Source organism: Hippocampus comes, unplaced genomic scaffold, assembly GCF_001891065.2.
Source record: "Hippocampus comes isolate QL1 unplaced genomic scaffold, H_comes_QL1_v1.1 scaffold254, whole genome shotgun sequence".
NCBI lineage: Eukaryota > Metazoa > Chordata > Actinopteri > Syngnathiformes > Syngnathidae > Hippocampus > Hippocampus comes.
The window spans coordinates 170,514-194,408 of record NW_017805874.1 but is presented as its reverse complement, the minus strand read 5'-3'; the positions used below and the strand labels follow the sequence as shown (position 1 = coordinate 194,408).

Genomic DNA, 23,895 nt, shown 5'->3' with positions numbered 1-23,895 from the left:
GCAGGGAATGTGTTTACTTTTTTAGTTTTGATTTTGAGCAGCAAATTTGGAGTTACATATTGGTGCTCACCAGGAATGCAGAGGCAAAATTGCACAAATTTTCACTTGAAAGAATAGTGGCGATCTTGGGATTTTTTTCTGTTCAATTTTCAAACTGTGTAAATTTAATACACTTCATCTTCAGCATGTTTAGTGCCACTTTTGTAAGTAACCACGCCCCCGTCCAGGCCACGCCCTGTCCAGGCCACGCCCCTTCCGCTTTTTTCATCACTCGCCATTGCCATGTATGTTATCTTCTATGACAGTGGTCCCCAACCACGAGGCCCATTTGGTACTGGGCCGCACAGAAACAGACCAAGATTTGTTTTTGTTTGTGTTTGTTTTTTGCTTTTGCTAATCGTCAGTCAACCACCTCTCACACAAACACCACCACCACCATCAACCCCCTTGATTACTTTCCAAAGGGATAAATAGGACTGGGTGATTATATGATCAAGAGTCATGATAGTCCGTAACCAGCTGTGAGCATATTTATGCCATCAGACGTGGCGGAATTGTGTGAGAATTTAGCTAATCGGAGTCCCCATTCTAACATTGGTTTGCAAGTTGAAATATATAGAATCCGCTAATAAATGAAAGAAGAAGCAGTACATAGAAAGAAATAGTAATAATTCAAACAAACGTACCGCTAAACATGCAGCTGATGCGCAGCCATTATTCCCAAAGATGAAGCTTTTTGACAAGAGAAGTACCCCCCACCGCCCCTCGCGGTATCTACAGAGCGACATGACCGAGAAAGCTGTGGTGCATGGTATGTCGTCAAAGTATGGTAAACTGGTCTTGGCCATTATTAACAGCAGTCTTCTACACCTGATTAATATAATCAGGATCGTTCTAATGCTGCTTCAGAGCTGGCTGATGAGCTGATCATCTGCATGGGGTATGTTGCAGCCAGGAGAGCTGGAAAACAGGCAGGCTGGTGGCCTTCCAGGCCCGGAGCTGGACATGCCTGTCTTAAAGGATAAAGGTTCTAAGCCAGGGGTGTCAAACTCATTTTTTGTCGCGGGCCACTTCGGAGTTACGGTTTCCCTGGGATGGCCGGTTCAAAATCTCAAAGTTATTTGTTACCCATGACAATTTAACATTTTGGTTCAGATTTCAGCAAGAATCATGCTAGTTGACACACAGGATTTGATCCCTTGGGTGATGTAAAATGACGTGGGGGCCCAGATCTTGACTTTGATACCTGTGCTCTAAGCTAATGATGGTTAAATGAGAGCAGCTGTTTGCCATTGTGATGTGCTGCAATTTCCATATGATCTAATTCATCAACTAATTGCAACTGCTATTGGTGACTAGTCGATGATTAAAAACCTGGAGAACCCAAGAACCCTTTTCTTCTTTGGAAAATGATGAATTATACATTAAATGACTGCTATATGTTCACTGAACACCAAAATATATATTTTTTCAAATATTCAATGCTTGAATCCTAATTTAGGATTAGGGCCAAATTTGACCCTTTGGGATTTAAGGGTCGCATTTGAGTAGCAGAATTTATAGTGGCCAAATTTGACTTTGTGAGTTCTCCAGGGTTAAAATAATCGTTTGTGTCACCCCAATGTGAGAATTGTTATTGCATAGCCGACATGGAATTGGTTGGTGCATTAAACTACTGTATGTTATTCATGTAACATGCATAAAATTTGCCAAAGAATGCAGAAAATGAAACCTGAATTCGAAATAGGTTTGTGCATGCATGTGCGCATGCATGTGTGCATGTGTGTGTGCGTGTGTGTGTGTGTGTGTGTGTGTGTGTGTGTGTGTGTGTGTGTGTGTGTGTGCGTGTGTGTGTGTGTGTGTATGCAAAGTCTAGTGTGTTTGCACTTGGCTTTTTGTTTTACGTCTTGCCATAATTATATAAGAAAGTGACTTCCCTTTTATTTTCTGACATAGAATGAGCTGGAGCTCCCATTCACTGATGATGATTTCAGAAGAAGAAAAGCTCATCCAAACTTTCAAAAACACCTTGAACTGGAGAAAATGGTTGGCAAAATGGGCAAGATGGTGCGTTTCAAACATCTTCAATGCATTTTTCCCTTTTGTTTTGGAATCACTAGATACAAACACGATAGTGTATCCACAATATGTGGTAGATGATCGTACGACAGCTGTTATATGAAAGCTATTTTTCATCAGCTGCTTTGTGAACAGTTTCATGCTCTGCACACAGAACCAAAAAAATATATATCCACACTTATTCAAATGCCTGGTTTCTGTAGTATGAAAAAAATGAGACTAAGATAAATAATTTCAAAAGGTTTTCCACCGTTAATGTGACCCATAACCGATAAAACTCTATTGAAAAAAAAATATATATATATATATCTTTTCAATTTGTGAAGTAAACGAAAAGTGCAGTGAGCAAATTGGTATATGACTGTGTTCAGAATTTACCAATCACATCATTGTCCGACACAAAGCTGTACTGTCCCTGTGCCATCGTGCCACCAAAATGCTACCAACTAGGCCAGTACAACTTGCATAAATAAATACGACAAAGTCAACATAATGTTTGTTTAAAAAAATAAATAAAGAAAAATCGGTGCATCCACGTTTACATTCACCTATCCTCACTGATTTCTCCTTTTCTGGTCCCATTAAGGAAAGATCGGTACTACTTGCACCACACCACAAGCTAGCATCGGATGGCTAGCTAATGTGGCAAAGCATGGTGCGGAATTGCTCCTAAGTCAATAATCATCACCTCCAAGGCGGCAAATAAAGTACACTTCTGACAAGTTTTATTCTCATGAAGGGGCGACGAGGACTAATAAACATTGAAAAGACTTCCTAATTGCTAATGACACGTGCCGCAATTGTGAAACTGTGTGATAATGTGCTTGGGTTATGTAGCACACTCTGGCTCCCCTTTTTTTTTTTTTTTTTAATCTTTGCTCATGTTTTCATGCAACCTTGGTGAAATCAAATTATTGTTTGTCTCCTCAAAAGTTGTGTTGACTCTGCTTTGAGGTTCATAGTTCTTTGCGTTCAATGGTGACACTAAAGCACCTATCCAACTGAGCAGCAAACAATCGCAAGTGTTTTTGAAAGCAGCGAATGCTGCGTTCATGTCAGAGTTCATCATGGTTCGTTCAGGGTCACAAATGCTCGCCTGACGTTCGTCTGTACTTTTCTTGTCACATGTTTGGCTTGATAAGCAGCATCAGAGTAGCAGTATTGCTAAAATCTTTTCGATATCTATCCCGACTCATTTCCTTCAATTGAACGGGAAGTGGAATTTGGGGATTATGAATACTCCCATACAACAGTGTTAGCACACAACCTTCAAGTTTTTGCTCGAAAGTTAAAAAAAAAAGTTTATTCATTATCTCAGTTGTTAATTTTTGCTTCCCTGTCAAAAACATGTTTTGTTTTAAAATTGAGCTGTATAGGTTGTACTGTAAGTCACATGGTAGAAAAAGTTTAAGTGTTACATCTTGGTCTCATATTTTTATAAAACAAAACTTTGAACAGGGGACTTTTTAGATCCACTTTAGGGCCTTCCCATACTCACACATGCATTATCGTTCAAACCTTTTCTTTAATTTGTATTCCTCACAATTAAGCCCTGTGAATTGTTTTCATGACAACTGCTTAAATATAGCATTAACCTGCTTTTACTGTCTTTAGGACAGAGCATTGTTTTCCACTTATGTTGTGGTGTCGGGACTTCAGTATGGAATGGGAGAGCAGGTCTTCCATCTCTTTTTCAAAGTAAGTGTTAATAACTTATTGGTTATTCTTGCAAAAAAAAAAAAAATAAAAATCAATGGATACCTTAAAAGCATTGCCTGTTTAACATGCACATCACCTACCTTTTAGGCCTCTATCATCCTCTCCCTCCCTCATATCGTGTTGCTCCGTATTCTGCTAATCCATACCGGAATCGAACAAAATCCAGGCCCCGCTACCGGGATTGGCTGTGTGCGCCATCACGTTATTCATATTAACTCTGCAGTCATCAAATGTATTGGATGTCAAATTTGGTGCCATTTTCATCAATGTTCGGGCCTTACCAGGACTAGCCAATGGAGAGTTTGGTGAAAATTATGCAGTTATCCTACATTAAAAACATACGGTGCAACACCTTGCCAACTTTTGCCATCGCAAGTTGATCCCGCCCCCCTTAGCCCTTGCCTCTTTGGACACACAAGCTGTATGACTTGCAGTAGCAAGTTGACGTGATACTCTACTAACGCAATTTAGAAATGAATGGTAGTCAAGGAAACTGGCAAGTTTTGTTTGTTTTTTGAGGGCGCTCGTGCGAATGAGCGAAAGGTGCTGTAACCCTCAAATGGTCGCCATCCAGTTGCATGGCACATTCAAACAACCATTCGCAAACACATTTGCATATTCAGTCTATTTAGAATCTTCACTTAACCGACCCTCCATGTTTTTGCACAATGGGATAAAGCTCATGCAGGTGCGGAGAGAGCATGCAATCTCCAAACAGAAAGGCCGGAGCCTGGATTTTAATCCACAATCTCTAATCTCTGAGGTGATGTGCAAACCACTTCTTCCCCATGCCATTTTCCCAAACATGCCATCTTTTTTTTTTTTTGTTATGTTATTAGTTGATTGTTCATTCTGAACTGCTGATGATGATTATGACATAGTTGTGTTCTGTTATATTGTGGTTTTGTATGATATTTTTTGAATTGCTTTTCAGACCCTATACATATGAAGCAATATTAGGGTTTGTAATGGTTTATTGCTTTTTTTCTAATCAAATTTTATTCTGGATGTATAGATCTCATGGCTGGGACAAGAAAATGAAACACCAGTCTTTGGAGAGGGCAATAACATTGTTCCCACGATTCACGTCAGTGACCTTGCAAGGTTGGACACAACAGCATTATTCTATTCAATGTGTTTTTAAAATTAATTAGACCATTGAATTCCTGGAGTAAAAAAAGTGGAATGATTTGGAATGGTATCGAATGATCTGCAATGATCATGAATGACAGAATGATATACAGCGACATGGAATGAGCAGAACATGTCAAAGGTGGAATAGTGTGTATAGGTAAAAAAAAAAATGTAGAAAGTAGAAGATAAAACAAACAAACAAAAAATTGACTTATATTTAAATTTTAAAACTATGCAGCGGTAGGAATAACCTGAGCAGTCTCTCTCTCTCTCTCTCTCTCTCTCTCTCTCTCTCTCTTCCTCTCTCTCTCTCTCTGTCTTCTGTCTGTCTCTCTCTCTATCTATATATATATATATATATATATACACACGCACACACGCACACACAGACACACATTCTCAGTATGATCATAACCAAGAGTAGCTTTGGTTACCAGTTCAGAGGCACAACAACAGTCAAAAGTGAAAGTGCTATTGTGCTGTTTTCAATCATTTGTCTGATTAAATAACATGTTTGATGCAAGTTAAAGGTTCTTGTTTGGGTCTTCACCATGCTGTAATATAATATCCTCAATGGAAACATACCTGGACTGTTCTTTTGAAGTCGTAAATGTATAAAGTAGAAGCAATCGTCAGGTTTTTAGTCCCTGTCTCTCTTCTGCACTCAAAGAAACGTCAGCCACTGAAGTTCCTCAAGTCTAAACACCTCCTGGTTTGTTTATATTCGATTCATTATCATCGCACTGATTAGCTTATTTACCTTTGTTTTGGTTTCCTTGCCACTGGCCTGCAATGCCAGACACTCTGGTCATATTTTAGTGTGTGATAAAACCATAACGTCAGGTTCTTGGGATTAACTGGAGAAAAAAAAAAAGTTCCTTAAAAGCAATTTATTTGCTCCTCAAATTAAATCCTTGATCAGCAAATTCCTCTTGAAAGAACAGTAAGGTTCTTTTGAGCCTTTAATGTATTCTAAAATTCTAAAAATGAAATACTGCATACTTGGAGCACGTATTTTGCAAGTATCACCGTATTTTGTCCATATTTCAAAGGGGATTCTTTTCATGTATCTGGTTAGGTAAGTGCATGGTCCTATGGTCCCCTAGTAGTACTGATGAAAAGTTGTAGCCTCCTCCAGGAATTAAGTTGCCCATCCCTGATTTAGAAGAAGGCATGTTAATTTTTGCTATTGTATGTATGAATGTCACACCATTACTGTGATGATAAATACTGAAATGTGCACATAAACATGTGTAAACCGTTTTCATGTCCACTTATCCTCACAAAGGTTGCGGGGCGCGCTATCCCAGCTGTCTTCGGGCAGTAGGCTGGGGACAACACCCTGAACTGGTTGTCAGCCAATCGCAGCAAATGTGAATCCGTTGTGTATTTTTACAAGCAGCAACAACACCATGACAAAAGTGCTTTAATATGGTCATGATGGTAACACTTCAACATTCAATGGACTGTGTGAATGATATGAGCCACGTAATTTATTTTATAATTCTTATTATTTCTTGTGTGTAAGTTTGTTTTTGTAGATATAACAAATAACTGTGAAGCCACATTTTTATGTAACGGTACTGCTAAAAAATAATAAAGGGAACACTTAAACACAATGTAACTTCAAATTACATCAAACAACATGGGATCAGTGACAGTATGAATGTGGGTGTGTATGGTTGTTCGTCTCTACATGTGCCCTGCGTCTGACTGGCAACCAGTTCAGGGCGAAGTCTTCCTTTTGCCTGAAGTCACCTGGGATAGCCTCCAGCAACACCCACAACCCTCTTCAGGAGAAGCGGTGGTGACAATAGATGGATGGATATATTAGCAGCCCTGTGACCCTGTTCAGTATAAGTAGTGTTGAAAATTGATGCATGTATGGATATATTAGTAGCATCCTCCTGAAATGTGCCAACATAACAGAGCAGGACCAAACAAATATAAAGCCCTGGAATAACTCACCATAACACAAAATCAAGAGCCGCTCGCTGCATATTATGCAGAAAAATCCAGATTTCAATAGGTCTTCTGCTATTCTGTGCTATTGTGAAATGCGCCCTGCATTTTCTTCTTGGCCATAGGCTCCTGTGTTGCAAAGAAACTTGCCAAATATGTCTGTTTTCTTTTTTTACTCATTTTGCTAGTGTGTGGATTTAATATTAGCAATGCGTAACCGAGATTTGGCATGCATCCAGAGTCGCTCAGACAGATGTAACAGAGAGAATTTGGGCACTTTGCAAAATAAAATATATTTTAGCATTGGAATAAACTGAAATGATCGTAAGTTTTTCATATTTTAAACTTTATAGCCCGCAGCGGCCCGGTCCAAAGTGGCTCAAGGTCTGGTACCAGTCTACTACTCAGTGGTTGGGGACCACTTTTGATCAACTCATTAAATGTATTCAAGAAATGCAGTATTTATAATGAATATGAGACAATTGATATAAAAAGGAGAATGAATAATTCTATGTATATACATGTATATATGTAAGTGGGTGTATATGTATATGTGTGTGTATATATGTGTATATGTATGTATGTATGTATGTGTATATGTATATGTGTATATATATGTATGACTGTGTGTGTGTATGTGTATGTATGCACCTATGCGTGTATGTATGTATGATAAGGGTAAAAGTACTTGATAAGATGTAGATCTCTTCCTTTTCTTTTGCATTGAAAAATGATCTATTTATATTATTACACAACAAGGGGTAGGACTAGATAAGTTGTATACTTCTTCCTACTCCTTTGAGCATATAACGGTGATGATGTTTGTTTTACTTACTTTTTATTTTTTATTTTTCCTTTTGTAACTTTTGCTTGCCTTTTGTCAAATTGTTATTGTATGTTCAATAAACTTCAACTTCAATAAACTTCAACTTCACTGTCTTAGAGGGCATCCTTCCCTTGGCCACCTGTTGAACTATAGGGAGAACTAATGGATAGAGCATGTGTTAGGGATGTTGTGATTTTTCTATATGACGTACTTCTGGTTTACTTCCTGTTTTGGCAAAGCATGTTTATCGAAGTGTTTTGTGACATACCCTCTGGGTCTCCTTTCCTTCAGCACCACGACACTACATTAAAAACAGATTTTCAAATATAAACAGAATCGCTCGTGCAGTCTTGGAGTTGAAGTCAAAGTCAAATCAAGTCTTAAGTGAGGTTTTCCCCAGGCAAGTCAGAAGTAACATCCCAGTTGTGCCCCATGTGGTTGCTTTTCCATTACAATTTTTCAGGTCCGTTCGGTTACAATGGAATCTTTCCGCAGAACTACTTCCAAACTGATTTGAAAAAGCTTGCCGAGTAGGGCCATGACATCACTGTCATCTGAGTGTCTGGCAGATGTTTGAAATTGGTTAGGTGTGCTATTTACTGTAACTTTCTGTTTTTCATTATAGTGTCATTAAGAAAATAATTGAGCGTCAGCCCAAGCCCAATTACTTGGTAGCCGTGGACTATTCCAACAACACCATGGAGGACATTGTTAAGGTATGTATGTTACATATCGTCACTGTCTGGCAGAATGCTTGTAACTGTCAAAATGACAACTTTTGAGGAAAAAAAACCCCAACAACAACAACAAAATCATCTTGCATGAGTTCCGAGACGTTTTCATAATAGCTTGTTTTGCTATCATGGACCGTACCATTGCACACTCACATCAATACAACACAATCCAAACTGCATGTTCGATCGTTAATTTGATTTGGTAAAAAAAAAAAAAATCGCTAATTCATCATTCTGTCTTTGATTAAAACAATATAAGCAGGGAGCCAACAGCAGCCATTCTCTTCAGTCTGCAGTCGTGACGAAGTCCCCACAGTGCAAAATCCTTTTCAAATGTCATGAAAGCAAACGCCTGAACTGACAAAGCCCATGTTTTAAACTGATCCATCAATGCATCTAACCTTACTATTTTCACCTGTTATTGTACGAGGGTCAGTCAATAAGTAAGGTGAAATTTTTGATAGAAGGGCTTCTAAGACAGATAAAATCTTACTTTAAAAAAACCAAAACAACAACATAGTCTCCCAGCACTGTCACACACATCTGTGCACAATCTTCCATATTCCCTCAGCGTAAAAATCTTTGGACTAATGTCTCAGCCTCTCGTGAACGCTTCTAAGGGACCAAACAGGTAAAAGTCTGAAGCGGCAAGGTCTGGGCTGGAAGGGGGATCAGGGAGCGGTTGCCAGCCCAGCTCCTTGACGTTCTGCACTGTTTGGTCTGCTGTGTGAGGCCTTGCGTTGAGACTGGGAAGAACAACATCATCAACACGCACCACTAGCACTGGAGCCCCACAGCGATGCATCCTCTCTCCACTGCTCTTCTCCCTCGACACCAGGGGTGGCCAACCAGTTTTTTACTGTGTAACTGCAAAGAGCCGCATCATACCCTTACTCGAGCGCACGCGCACACACACGCACACACACACGCACACACACACGCACCACACTTTTTTGGCCAAAGATCGACTTTTGAAGCGACCAACTTCCCACGAACGACCCAGTCGCGCACTGCAAGCATCACGCACGCACGCACGCACACACGCACACACACACGCACACACACACACACACACACACGCACACACACACATGCGCTCGCACACACGCAATCACGCAGGTGCCCACCAGTGCACTCGCGCACATATGCACGCACACCACGATGAGCAACAGTCGGAACGGGCCGAAAATTAATGAAAGCTCAAGATACAAACAAACAAATCTTTTTTTTTTTCCCACCCATTTCCTCCTCCCACTCCTTGCGGTTGACTTGGGACCAGTTCGCTGGCTCCCGGTCGATTCTGATCGACGTATTGGGCACCCCTGCCTTAAAATCAGAGGTAATTCGCTGACTAGCTTAGCGCTTAGCGCCGTTGTTTGCGCATGAGCTACTTCATGTACTTCATGAGGCTGCTGAGGAAGTTTGGCCTGCCACAGGAGGTGCTATGACAGTTCTACATTGCAGTCATCGAGTCAATCCTGTGTTCTTCCATCACGGTTTGGTTTGGGGCCACTACAAAAAAGGACAAAATCCGACTTCAACGGACAGTTAGGACGGCAGAAAAAAATCACTGGCACCGCCCTAATCACTGTCGAGGACTTGCACACTGCAAGAACCAAGACAAGGGCACGGAAAATCCTACTGGACCCCCCGCACCCTGCCCATCACCTTTTCCAGCTACTCCCCTCAGGCAGGCGCTACCGATCCATGTGCACCAAATCCAGCAGACACTTAAACGGCTTCTTCCCTCAAGCCATTAACTCCCTAAACAGTAACCCAAATCTACCTGTATAGTGGCTCTTTGCAATTTTGCACAACCCTGTGGAACAGCATCCCGTTATAGTTATTGTAGCTCCAGCTCTGTACTCACTTGAACCACTGTCACTGATCTATATTCCACAGCACCAGACACTTTAAAGTGCTCAAGGACATCTGCATAATGACACACTTGTACCACAAATACTGCTACTGGTCACTTTAAAATGGTTCAATGATTTTCTGCACCAACTGTACAACTGTTATAGTATTTTATTCTACCACTGATCACTTCCGCTCTGCTTGATACTTTGCACGTTGTCTCACAGTTGTCACTGGGTAGTACCACCGCACAACGGTTCACTTACATTACGGAATGTCCTTCCATACTTATTGGTCATGTCCTTGTTTATGATGATGATACGAGTGCATCGTGTTCGACCAGAGGCAAATTCCTTGTGTGTTCTACTTACTTGGCCAATAAAGATGATTCTGATTCTGATGATGCAAGATGACTCCATCTGACTGATGACCCCTGCGTTTGTTCTTGATGTCTTTCTTGACCTGCCTCAGCAGTTCACAGTAATTGGCATCAAGTTTGAAAGTGACAATTAAGTCAAAAGTGCTGTCAGCAACTGGCTGAGACACCAGTCCAAAGATTTTTAGGCCAAAGGAATATGGAAGCTTGTGCACAGATTGGAAAAGTGCGTGACAGTACTGTGGGACTATGTTGAAAAATAATAAAAAAAGAAAAAAGGTTCTGTCTCGACCTTTTTTTAAGATATTCATTTTTAAAAGTCGACCATCATCAGAACGAATTCATTTAAGGAAGCCATGGGTCAGAATGTAACTGTTAACCAAAAGCACCAACCTCTAGGGGTCTGCTTCAGGGCTTGTAAGTGCCTTCAAACACCAAAACACACAATTAAAAGACATAACGATAAAACAGAAATCCAAGTATATTTTACTTAAATTGAATTCAATTTGAATGCGCATGCTCATTGAGAGCGGCACGTGAATCACGAATGCATCAGCCACTCGAAGGAGGAGCTGCACACTGACAGTCCTCCACCACAGTTGGACGACATCATTGAGACAGAACCACTTTATTCAGGTAAGTCTCCTCATTGAGCTACTTGGTGATAAACCATTGCATTTATCAAGCTTGCCAAAGTTCATTTGCGACGAGTCTGTTAAACTGACTTGAATTAGTTTTTTTATACTATTGTGATATTACTAAAGTTCTTGGTGTGACCCAAGGAGTTTTTATGAAGAGCGGGTGTGACCACACGCCAGGAATGGCTTTGCTAATCGCGTGGCCAACAATTATGTGGATGTGTCTGCCAGCACTAGCTCACATTATCTAATGTAATCATTTCTTTCCACCTGAACCATCGATCATAATTGTCTCTAAATATATCCTGATGTAGTGTAATTTAAATAAAAGAGAACCCGATCTTAAATTACCGTAAATTCCGGATTACAAGACGCTACTTTTTTCCACACTTCCAACACTGCGGCGTATAATATGAAGCGGCTTTTTAATTTTTTTTTTCCATCGCGGGAAAAACATGGACCAATAAAATGAATGAGTCTTTCTTTCACTGAGGTCCAATGAGATTGTATGACTAATCACATCTTCCGCTCTTTATGCCGTAGGGGGGTGGTTACTCGGCAACAGTCGACCAATAAAATGAATGAGTAGAACACAGGGGTCCAATGAAATTGTATGATTACCGGTAATCACAACTTCCTTATTTCAGTCTTTCTTCTAACCCTGATCAACATGGAGAATACCAGACGAAAAGCATATGATGCAGCTTTTAAACTAAAAGCGATCACTCTGGCAGTTAAAGAAGGAAATCGAGCTGCTGCCCGTAAGGCGTAGAAAAAAAAGTAGTGTGTTTCCGGTAACCCGACCGACCGAGAATTTCTACGTCGAAAAAAAATTTACGGTCGGCATTTTTTTCAAACAACCCTCTACATTTTTGTGTAGAGGGTTTACATCGGGGCAAACTCTCGCTATATTCACGTTGAGCACGTGCATCGTTTGCCCTGTCGTCTGTCAACAATATTGAAACATGGCGGCGGCCGCGATCTCCGAGACAGTTTAAACTGCCTTTTCTGTGTTACAGTCGCGTGCTCGTACTGTAATGTTAAGAAAATAGCATCCATTGATGTATCGAAAAAATACAGCGAACTATTTGATGAACACCATGGGCCGAGTAAAAACTTAGGGCGGAGGAGGACGGCGTAGGCGGCGGCGCGCCCCGGCCCCCAGAGTCCGGAGCGGGGAGAAAACTAAACCGGCGGCGGCGGCGCCGGCCGCGCAGCGGCGGGTTCAATGTCTTCTTGTTTTATGGTTATTTTGTTTAAATTTTTGATGGAAAAAAAAACGATTAAACAGCAAAAACTTTGTCCGACCTACCGACCCTATGCTGAAATTTATTGTTACCGGAAACTCACTATCTTTTTTTGTTTGGCCTAATCTTGGCATAGACGGTTCGATGGTGCGAAGGTGGAGGCTCCACACATTCCGCACATTCACACAAAGATAGCGGAGAATTCCATAAGCCCAGATGAAATAATAAATATGGACGAAGACCCTCTGACATTTGATTTGCCTCTCACTCGGACTGTAAATAAAAAAGGTGAGTTCCCCCGTCATACTGAAAACAAGCGGCCACGAGAGAACACATTTTACCTGTGTTTTGAGCCGCGCAGCATCGGGCCTAAAGCTGCCAACGATGATCATTTTTAAGCGGCTGACTATAGAAATAATTTCATATATCCTTTCCCATTTATATGATTTGCATTATTCTATTTAAAATCTAGTGGGCTTCAGTATTTCTGCTCGTAATTACACAAATGCGCATCGAGATCTCTCTTTGTCTGGCCTCTTATGTGTTTCAGCGTGATTTCGTTGTGCAAATGCATTTATCATGCTCAGAAAAATATGGAGATTATTTTAACCTTAAGAAATGTTGCGTTTTTTTTCTGCGGGGGTTCAGCGTCGAGATCTCTCTTTGTCTGGCCTCTTATTATGTGTTTCAGCGTAATTTCGTTGTGCAAATGCATTTATCATGCTCATGAAAATATGGAGATTATTTTAACCTTAAGAAATGTTGCGTTTTTTTTTTCTGCGGGGGTTGAGCGGGGGACTGCGTCAGCTGCCTAACCCGGAGGCTCCCGGCGGCAGGGACGCAGAAGCAAACCCCCGCCTACTCATTGGCCAGCGGTTTATAGTACGGTGCGGCGCATATAATTACAAAATTGATTTTTCTTCATAAATCTGAGCATGCGGCTCTTAATCAGGTGCGGTCTGTAGCCCGGAATTTACGGTAAATTGTAAGCCAACATGATTAGCTCATGTTTAATATGACACATTTTCTCTTCCTTTGCAGGTTTTGGTCAGTGCACTCAAGTCATTCTTTTGGTAGGTGCATCACAATATTCATAATACACAACATAACCCCCTCCTCCCTCCACTCAAACACAGGTCATTGTTTTAATATAATTCCCTCTTCTTTTACAGGTTTCTTGCTGTGTCTAGAATCAGTTTTGGTGAGTGTAAGTGTAAGACATGACTTACACCATTTTTGTTTTCAACACACTTGGCCAAAAGATGAAGACTGCCTGATTTGAACTCTGCTATGGCATGGTCATGCAAGCGGTGCAATTTTCAGACTTCAACTCGTTTACAGCTCTTAAAGCATTAGAGACTGAAACATTTATACACCAGTCAATGTCAGTCCCTACCCTGCCTGTACTCAGATTGTCCTTGTTCTTTTAAGGGTTTGAGTGCACTTCACTCACATCTGTCTCGAGATCATCCCAAAACCGTGCCCTTTGAAGTTTCTTTTTCGTGTCTGGTCTGTAATTTATGTTGTTTTCATTCAGAGAACAAATATTTTGAACTCGGGACTCATCTTAAAAAAAAAAAAAAAAATGTCCAGTGTGTTTTTAGTGGGTGTGACTATACCACTTGTGTATACACAACTTTTGCTTCACATAAAAGTAGGAAGCACACATTTTAAGGAAACTGTATTTCAGGCATTTCCGAACCAGGCAACGGAAGCTAGTTTGTTAGTCAATGAAAGTGAAAGTTATTCTAGTGAAAGTCATTGTAGATAGTCTTGCAAGCTTATTGCTTAAAATGGATTGCATCTATCATATGTCCAGTTGGTGTATAGATGAGATTGTAGAGGAACTTAAATTTATAATTTCCTCCGCATCTGCACCTGTTATTCAAAGCATTGTCAAAAGACCCTAAAGAACAACAGTTGCACTATTGGAGAACCGGTGATCAGAGCCTTGGTAAATGGTATTTGCCAGTCAAATCCTCTTAGTTCAGCCTTTAGTGAAGAAGGTCCTCTCGGTACAGCATACCACCGAATGGAACAAAATATCATTTAAAGTGAAATATCCCTGAAATTTTAATGGCCTGTATTATCCTATATTCCACTTACGGCTCTGCAAATCATGGCACATGCTACTGCTGTATGTTCTCATCCTGACAGTTCATTGTATTGACACAATATCAATCTTGTAACAGAACCTAAGCGCTGAAGTAAGATGTTGTTAAGGAATTATTCCTCGCTGTCAGGTGGAAGAAACAATGTAGTATGCTGTTGAAGGTATTTACAAACACCTTTAGTGCCCTCTCACCCCCACCACTTTTAGGGCCCCCTCCAGAGGACATGTCTCAAATCATCAAAAGAGGAACTGTTATCTCAAGTATCTGTGTTGCTGCCGTCACATCAAAGCTCAGACCGAAGAAAATAGTGGGTAGTGGTGGTCTGGCCTCACCTCAACACTCCCAACTTCTTCCAGCCACACCGAGTAAGATGACATGTTAATTTGTTTGTTTCCGGGATTTGCATGGAGGCGTAACTCCCCGCCTCTCATTATCATATTGTCTCTATATATTCTCATGACTGTGTTTTTTCTACGCTTTCCTGACTGAAATCTGAAACCCTCAGGAGCCCGAATCGATTCGTAAACTGCAAAAAAATAAAATAAACCCTTCGAAGGTAATGTTCATCGACTCCAGCTTGTATTTGGATAACCAACATCCTCATCGTCCGAAATTAACGAACACGCGGAGGAAGAGAAAGGCCACTCCCCCCCCCCCCTACATTGTGAAGCAGTTATGCGTGCTATTTTACTGTACCTTGGGGAGAGACGGAGGACCTTTTGAAGATTGCTGGGTAATACATGATTTCATTTTAACAGGGTACAAGTGCATTTGGTGCGACATATGTCACTGGCTCGTCATTCATGTGTCATTGGTGCCATTTAGCCAGTCTTGTTACAAGTCTTTGGTGCCATTTAATGGCCATGGCAATTCATCTTGGTAGCCCACTGATTTTTAAGTGGAGCCTCCTGGACAGTCTGTGTGTGTCAGTTTGTCTGAGTGTAGCCTAGCGATGCCCGGCGTTTTATCTCAATCCACATTGCTCCTGTAGTTCAGCTCCAGCATTTCTTAAAAGGATGTGGGGTTGAACCTTCCCTGTCCAATATTATGGATTACGTTCTTTATCATGTGTGCCATGGGTATTCCAAAGGTGTGCCACTCACAACAAGAATTAATATCAATCTCATGTTATTAGACAGGAAAAAAATCAACCCCACATCTCAGGAAGTTGGGGAGCTGAAATACATGCATGTGCAGTGCTTACTAACTGAACTGGTGATTGGTACTTGTATTGAATATGGACATTACAAACACATTGGAATAGTCTGTAAGGTGACGAGATGCATTGTATACCGGTTATTTAACATGGTAAACATGCTGATTTGATATTAGTTCATGACTGTGTGCCAATGAAAAAAGATGTCAGCTAATTCAAATGAGTGAAACGGTTCTATTTTTCTTGTTCATAGAATGTAGCAGGACAATCGCAGCAATGCAGCCGAGCATACACTCAAGATCCTGGTGGTTCATGGGGCTGAGGGAGAGGATTCAGCAGATGTCTCCATCCTCCTAGAAGGACGGGAGATACTGCCTGCGCGCGGTGACACCGCGAAAGCCTGCATGCTGTTGATGGGGGTGATCTATGCCCTCAACCTGGCCCACCCCATTCCACTGCGCTACACCTTTGAGGTGTTTCAGAAACCTTTGCGAGAACTGAACCCCGTGAAGCTGTCGCCTAAACTTCACAATCTGAGAGTGAAGTTGTTGTCATGAAGCAACATCACACACCCTCATCTGTTATTTATTTTTACCTGTTTTCTACCTGTAGTTCAAACGTTATCTTCAAATAAGGTTGCACACATTTCGGTGCATTATATTGTTAATTTTAAAACACTAAAGATTAAGATTTTGATTGAATTTAAAAATCATTTGACAGTACAACACTGAATGCTTTTAAACTGAGCTAAGGGTGTTTGTATGGGGCCAGATTGCTGCCAGATGTTTTTTGATTTTTTGTGTGTCTTGTAAATACTGTCACGGGCGGGGGTGGTGAATGACCCCAAAAAGCAGGCAGGAGGGAGGAGCAGAGTGAACATGACAAAATATTTTAATCAAACACTGAGAAAAACAAATCCCAAAACATGCAAAGTCACGAAAACAACAAGAATTCAAAGTAACATCAAAACCCATAGCAAAAGCAAATAATATGACGTGATAAACATAAACCAACAGAAGCAGTGACAGAAACAGCAACAATGACCCGACACCGAGTGGTCGGGATGGGCGTCCTTTCAACAGAAAACCTACTAATGACATGATGACCAACAGGTGTGCCGCTGTAGGAGGAGCCCAACAGAGCCACCTGTTGGTCCCAAACAAATCAACCATGACAAATACATGTCGTATTTGTGTCTTCTTTCATGAATAAGACAATTGACTCGCATCTTTCTGAGCCGCCTTGATTTTAGCCTCCAACCATGTTTTCCATGGTGGGTAACATATCTCATGGCTCCCATGGTTGCTCTGATAGCCAAGCATCTCAAGGATCACTGATGCTGAAGCGTATATCAGCTCATTGGTTTCCGTGATCGTTACGGTAGGGATCACCTTCAGTGCTGCATTCACAGTTTCCATGAGACTTTCAGGTGGTACTTCACATAGCCCTTGTAATCGGTTTCTAGGTTGCCCAGCCTTCATTTTCGCCATGATCTTAGCTTTCAGGTCAGTTGCTACCTCGCTCAGCATTTCATTCATTGGGGCTGGCCTCCCAAACCAACAGCAAGTTATAACATTGAACTCTCTTGCCGCTACAGTATTCTATTTCCGTGTTCTATTGCATGTCTCCAGCAAGGAGCCATTTTGGGGTCGACATATTACCGTAATGACTATACACAAGGCGCACTGGATTTTAAGGCGCGCTGTGAGCTTTTAAGAAAATGGAAGAGTTTTAGGTGCGCCTTTTAGTGTGGAAGATACGGTAGTGTCATCTAAAACATAAGGTATTATACAATTTTTATACAATACTCAAATAGTAAATAAATTAACAAACGGTGTGGGGGGGGCGGGGAGCAATCACACAATGAGAAAAGGGAGAAATATAAAATTTCATTTTGAGATTTTTTTTTTTAAACATATTTCTTTGTTAAAGAGTTATGTCGCCTTTCCAAGATAATTGTGTTTACCAGATACCCAGCCTCCATGTTTGTGATTTATTTTATTTCTATAAATATAATATATATAAATGCCATGTTTATGTCTGCCATGCATGGATATTATGAATAAACCATTGCATTGGAAAATTGAATATTTAGTGCCACATTTATTGAAACACATTTCGTAACAAGTACTTAGATGTATTGGGTTAAGAGTTGTGTTTGATTCAGTTACAACTACCTATTTGCTACATATTGGTCATCATTTCATTTATTTAAGATTTACATAATTATTTAACATTTGTTACCTGAGTACAGTAATTACTTTTTACTAAATGAAAGTGTGCAACTTCACAATTGGGTTGAGTAAAAGTTACTTAATATTTTCCCACCTAAAATCCTTAGTTGCTTGTAATTGTTACTTATTTCAATGAGTAGGATATGCTTGAAATATGAGCAGTGTAATTTACTCACTTCGTGTAATTTACTCAGAGTGAGTGCAAATACTTTTTTTCAGTAAATGTTACTAGTCGTTTTTTTCAGTGTAGGCTAGTCTATGGAGTATGTTTCATGCATTATGATAATTATATAAATCGCGACAAAGAACAACAGAGTTGAGTCGTTGGCGAGTCATCTTTGAGTGAAACTAAGTCATTACTAGCTTTGCATCAAATACCAGTCATGGTTGGCCCATAAAGCCTTTGATATCAACATCTCAGCGATTTTCATGCCATGGCTTGTAATTTATATTTTGGTTGAAAGACACTGGCACGAAAGGGCATGAATGCCAAATTTATATTTCATTTTGTTTTTCATCAGGCCATTGCCTGCGCACTCGGATTGGGAAAGATCCAGAAGAAGCCATTTGAAGAGGCCTTCCTCAAACAGGACTTGAGTGTAAGTTGCAAGTATTTTGTTTGCTTCAATAGAAAACTCACACCCTCCGCCTCCACACACCTGCCCTCCGCCTCAGGTCTGCAGACCAGACACTATTAGAGGTACTGAGGACCAAGCAAAGGCTCAGAGGGGTTCAATCCTTTTGCGTTGCTGGTCCCTCTCTTTGGAATGACCTCCCACTGAACATTCGGCAAGGCCCCTTGCTGCCCATCTTTAAAACTCGTCTCAAAACTCACTTTTCAGCATGACTCAAGACTTGATTTTTAGTTTGACTGTTTTTGTGCTTTCCATTGTCTTTGTTATTAATTTACTGTTTTCATGTTTAGCCATCCATCCATCCATTTTCTGATCCGCTTTATCCTCACTAGGGTCGCGGTGCGTGCTGGGGCCTATCCCAGCCGTCTTCGGGCAGTAGGCGGGGGACACCCTGAACCGATTGCCAGCCAATCGCAGGGCACACAGAGACAAACAACCATCTGCGCACACACTCACACCTAGGGACAATTTAGAGTGTTCAATCAGCCTGCCATGCATGTTTTTGGAATGTGGGAGGAAACCAGAGTACCTGGAGAAAACCCACGCAGGCCCGGGAAGAACATGCAAACTCCACACAGGAAGGTCAGAGCCGGGATTGAACCCAGGACCTTGTGGGTTTTCATGTTTAGTGTTGTATATATGCTATTTGCTCCATGTACAGCAATTTGTATACAGCGGTGGTGGTTTTAAAGTGTTCTATAAATACAGTTGAGTAAAATACTTCATTGAACATCAGAGAGAACAGAAAGCATGAACTGAACAGAGGTGCTGTCTGCAACAACACTCGTGCCTAACCTCGCTCCCAAACTTACGTTTTGTGGGTAAATTATATCAAGAAGCATTTTATAACAATCGGTAACATTTGGATTATCTTACATTATCGTCTGCAATTTCCTTGGACAAAGCTTTGTTGAATGTTATGTACTAAGATGAGACTTATCGACCTTGTAAGGGAAGCTGTCACTCCGATGTGGCCTGTTCTAAAAATGAGTTTGACATCCCTGCTGTAGAAAATGGATGGATGGATGAAACTTTGCTCTTTTCTATAACATTTTAACCACTTCTAATAGTATCTGTCTTATTCTGAAAAGATCATGGACATTGATTTATTGCACGTCAACCTTTGCATGGAGGGTGTCCATCTCAAGGAGCTGTTCTCGATCCACTGGTTGTGTGAGTTTGGTCTGGTGGAGAACATCGAACTAGTGGTGGAAGAGTATCGCCAGGTCAGGGGACTGCTGGTATGTATGAAATCGAGAGCACAAAAATTGGACATATTATTGTGTACAACATGCTGCATCCACATACAGGGGACCTCCAAGTTTGACCACATTCCATTCCATGACACAAACATTTTTCATTGAGGTCAATTATATTTGGAATATTTTGTTTAAGTCCACTGTTGCTATCATAAAACCTTTAATAACTACACCGGAAATGATTTAAAAGAGACACATGCCCTTTTTCACGATTTAAAACAGTTGCCAGTTGCTTTCCTTTACATACCCAGATAATCTCGAATAATACATTTCATTCACTCAATTCCGTCTTTCAAAAAAATCACACAGTTTGATGGTCCCATGTACTTCTGAGCCAATGGCGAGCGCCTGACTTTGTGGAATGTGCTCACAATGACAGGGTGCTTGCTTCTGTTTTCTGAAGCAGAGCCAAGAGTGGAGATAAGAAGCAAGTGCCCTATGGTTAAAGACAATGGTTGATAACATTTTAACTCACAGAAAAAAAGTTACCATTGTGTACGTGATGCACGGACACATTGACCAAAACAAATAAAAATCAATCCCACACGCACCCCCTTCACTGAGCGGCCAACTGCCCCTTCAGGATTTTGGCGGCTTTTTTGGTGAACGTTGGGGTCTAGTGCAATTCAAAATCATTGATGTAGCTGAATTTGATTGACTGTGGTGTACGCCGTAAATGGCCCATTGAATAATTTATCTCTTCCTGTCTTTCCACCCCTGTTCAAATGCAAAGTTTTTGTGATGCACAAAAATGTGCTGAAGATAAAGCATTTACCGTAATTTCCGGACTATAAACTGTGACTTTTGTCATACGCTTTCAATCCTGCGGCTTATTTAATGATGCAGCCTATTTAAAGATTTTTCAAATGGCTGCGAGGGAGCGCTCAATTCAGATTCAGGAAACTTTATTTATCCCCATGGGGTAATTGGATTAAACAGGCACGCTCTGCACAAGAAACATGAAAAATTACAAGCAGAAAAAGGTAACAGTGAGACGCTATCATGTCCATCCAGCCATCCATTTTCTGATCCGCTTTATCCTCACAAGGGTCGTGGGGCATGCTGGAGGCTATCCCAGTTGTCTTCGAGCAGTAGGTAGGGGACACCCTGAATCAGTTGCCAGCCAATCGCAGGGCACACAGAGACCAACAACCATCCGCATTCACACTCACACCAAGGGACAATTTAGAGTGTTCAATCAGCCTGCCATGCATGTTTTTGAAATGTGGGAGGAAATAATACAGCATTAATGAAATAAAAGACTGAGATATGTCAAATGGGACTCACAAAAAAAAAAGTATACAAAAATAGACAACAGTAGTGGCTTGTGAGCACTTTCTGGCATATTTTATGCGCCCGAAACATGCGGAAAACAACTAATCTCCCCTGCTTCACGGTCGTTCATGCAACCCACCATGCAACACCGTTCAAACTCCCAAACGATGATATTTTTCTCATAATATTGACCGGGTTACAATGCCGATTGCAGATACATCAGGTCTGAACAAGCACAGCTCAGCATTCGTCTCACTTCACTTCATGATTTCTCTTTAACACAACTTCCCAACTTAACTGTAATTGGGGTTGGACATGTAATTATCATTGTCATACCTATTTGACAATAACATTTTTAAAAACTATCCATTTTGTACTCCTTCTAGCCCATCCGTATGTGTGTTCTGGGTCCTCCCGCAGTGGGGAAAACTAGAGTGTCTCAACAAATATGTGACCACTACATGCTCCATCACATCAGGCTGAATGATACAGTCTCTGAGACCATCTTAAACCTGGTTTGTGTTTCTGCACTTTGAACTAAATTTGTTGTCTTTGTTTCCCCTTTATATCCAGGAAAAAAATGGCATGTATTAGACAAGATCACATATTGTACTGTAAAAATAGTACTGTCTTAATCATCCCTATTACTTACTGTCCAGGAATGTATAGTGAGGAACACGCCTTCAGAGACAGAGAATGAGGAGTCAGCAGCAGCAATAGAAGCCCAGGAACTGCTGAATATTTTCAAGGATAATATGGAACAAAATGGAGGTACAGATTGGTTGGGATGGGGGGTTGGAGAGACAATTGAATTTACCACTCTTACCACATTGCGCTACATTATATTGTATCATTGTTGTGGTAATAAAGCGACTGAAGCGCATCAGTGACTGTCATGGTTGACCACATACAAGGGCATTACAGTACTGTGTAGTGGAACTTCCAAAGTTGCTCTGTACAATGACACTGGTTGACTTTGAAGTTCTTTTGCACTTAAAACAGTTGCATATCCTCCAAGTGTAAAGACAATACAAAAAAAAAGTGCAATGCAATACAACTTTATTTAAATAGCGCATTTCACTCCAGCCACAGCTCTATAACAAAGCACACTGCTTATAACATTAAAAAAAAAAAATGACTGTCATGGTTGACCACATACAAGGGCATTACAGTACTGTGTAGTGGAACTTCCAAAGTTGCTCTGTACAATGACACTGGTTGACTTTGAAGTTCTTTTGCACTTAAAACAGTTGCATATCCTCCAAGTGTAAAGACAATACAAAAAAAAAGTGCAATGCAATACAACTTTATTTAAATAGCGCATTTCACTCCAGCCACAGCTCTATAACAAAGCACACTGCTTATAACATTAAAAAAATAAATAAAGAAAATAATGAAAGTGAAAACAGTAAATTCAAACACAAATTATGGATACAAACTCAAATACAGTAGAGATCAGAAAACAATGTATCAGTGCCAGTCTCATATTGGCCAAAGAATAAAGATGAGTCTTCAAACGAGTTTTAAAAATGGACAGAGAAGAGGCTTGCCTAACATTTAACGCCGGGGTAGGGAACTCCGGTTCCTCGAGAGCCATATCCTGCCTGTTTTAGATCCCTCCCTATTCCAACACACCTGATTCAATTGCTCATGATCGTTTCAGGCCTCTAAAACACTTGCTGATGAGCTGATCATTAGAATCAGCTGTGTTGGAATAGGGAGGGATCTAAAACAGGCAGGATATGGCTCCTCGGCACCTCCAGGAGGTCAAACTTGTTGATTTCATAGGCCTTTTATTTTGAAATGTAACATCAGATCTTAATGAAAATGCTGTTGGCTGGATACCTGAGGTGGCCAAGTGTTCCCGAGAAATGGTCTGGTTGCGGGATAACGAAAACAGAATTTTAAATAATGTTTTTACATTCAGGTGTATAGTTCAAAATGTCAGATTTCAGAGGCAGTTCCGGGATAACGAAAATCCATTTTGAATGATTTTATGTTTTTTTAAGCAGGTGAAATTTTACTCATTGATGGAGAATTAACAATATCTTTTTTTCTATCTCAACATCAGAATGCTTCTTGGTCCTATTCTGAGACAGTTTTCATTCTCCCTGGGCGAACTCCTCATTGCTTGACCACTATGAAACAATTTTATGACATTATTTTAAATCGAAATTCTTCATTTAAAAAAAAAATTAAAATCCGGTGCGCCTACACTACATCCTCGAGCACCTCGACAGCACAGGGACCTACGCAAGGATCCTGTTTGTGGATTTCAGCTCTGTGTTCAACACCATCATCCCGGAATTCCTCACCCCCAAACTTCTCCACCTCGGTGTGTCCCCTACGATCTGCCAGTGGATCCTCAGCTTCCTGACGGAACGGACACAACAGGTGAGACTGGGAGCAACAACATCATCAACACGGACCACTAGCACTGGAGCCCCACAGGGATGTGTCCTCTCTCCACTGCTCTTCTCCCTCTACACAAACGATTGCACCTCAACAAGTCCAGCTGTCAAACTCATAAAGTTCGCAGATGACACCACGGTCATCGGTCTCATCAAAGATGGCGACGAGTCTGCGTACCGACAACAAGTGGAGTAGCTGGAGCTCTGGTGCAGCCGACACAACCTCGGGCTGACAACGC

The 23,895-nt window shown here is 40.9% G+C and overlaps 1 protein-coding gene across 2 annotated transcripts in view; it reads left to right on the top strand.

Annotated features, from left to right (window-relative positions):
* Positions 1-23,895, top strand: part of ak7b (adenylate kinase 7b) — a 44,551-nt gene that overhangs the window by 3,672 nt on the left and 16,984 nt on the right. The window contains exons 5-12 of one of the 2 annotated variants that reach the window (XM_019888835.1): positions 1,957-2,067; positions 3,694-3,777; positions 4,814-4,902; positions 8,346-8,436; positions 18,598-18,675; positions 19,803-19,952; positions 21,632-21,760; positions 21,905-22,016. In XM_019888835.1, coding sequence (XP_019744394.1) covers positions 1,957-2,067; positions 3,694-3,777; positions 4,814-4,902; positions 8,346-8,436; positions 18,598-18,675; positions 19,803-19,952; positions 21,632-21,760; positions 21,905-22,016 — 844 coding nt within the window. The remainder of the gene's footprint in view (positions 1-1,956; positions 2,068-3,693; positions 3,778-4,813; positions 4,903-8,345; positions 8,437-18,597; positions 18,676-19,802; positions 19,953-21,631; positions 21,761-21,904; positions 22,017-23,895) is intronic. The other variant, XM_019888836.1, reaches the window with a different exon arrangement.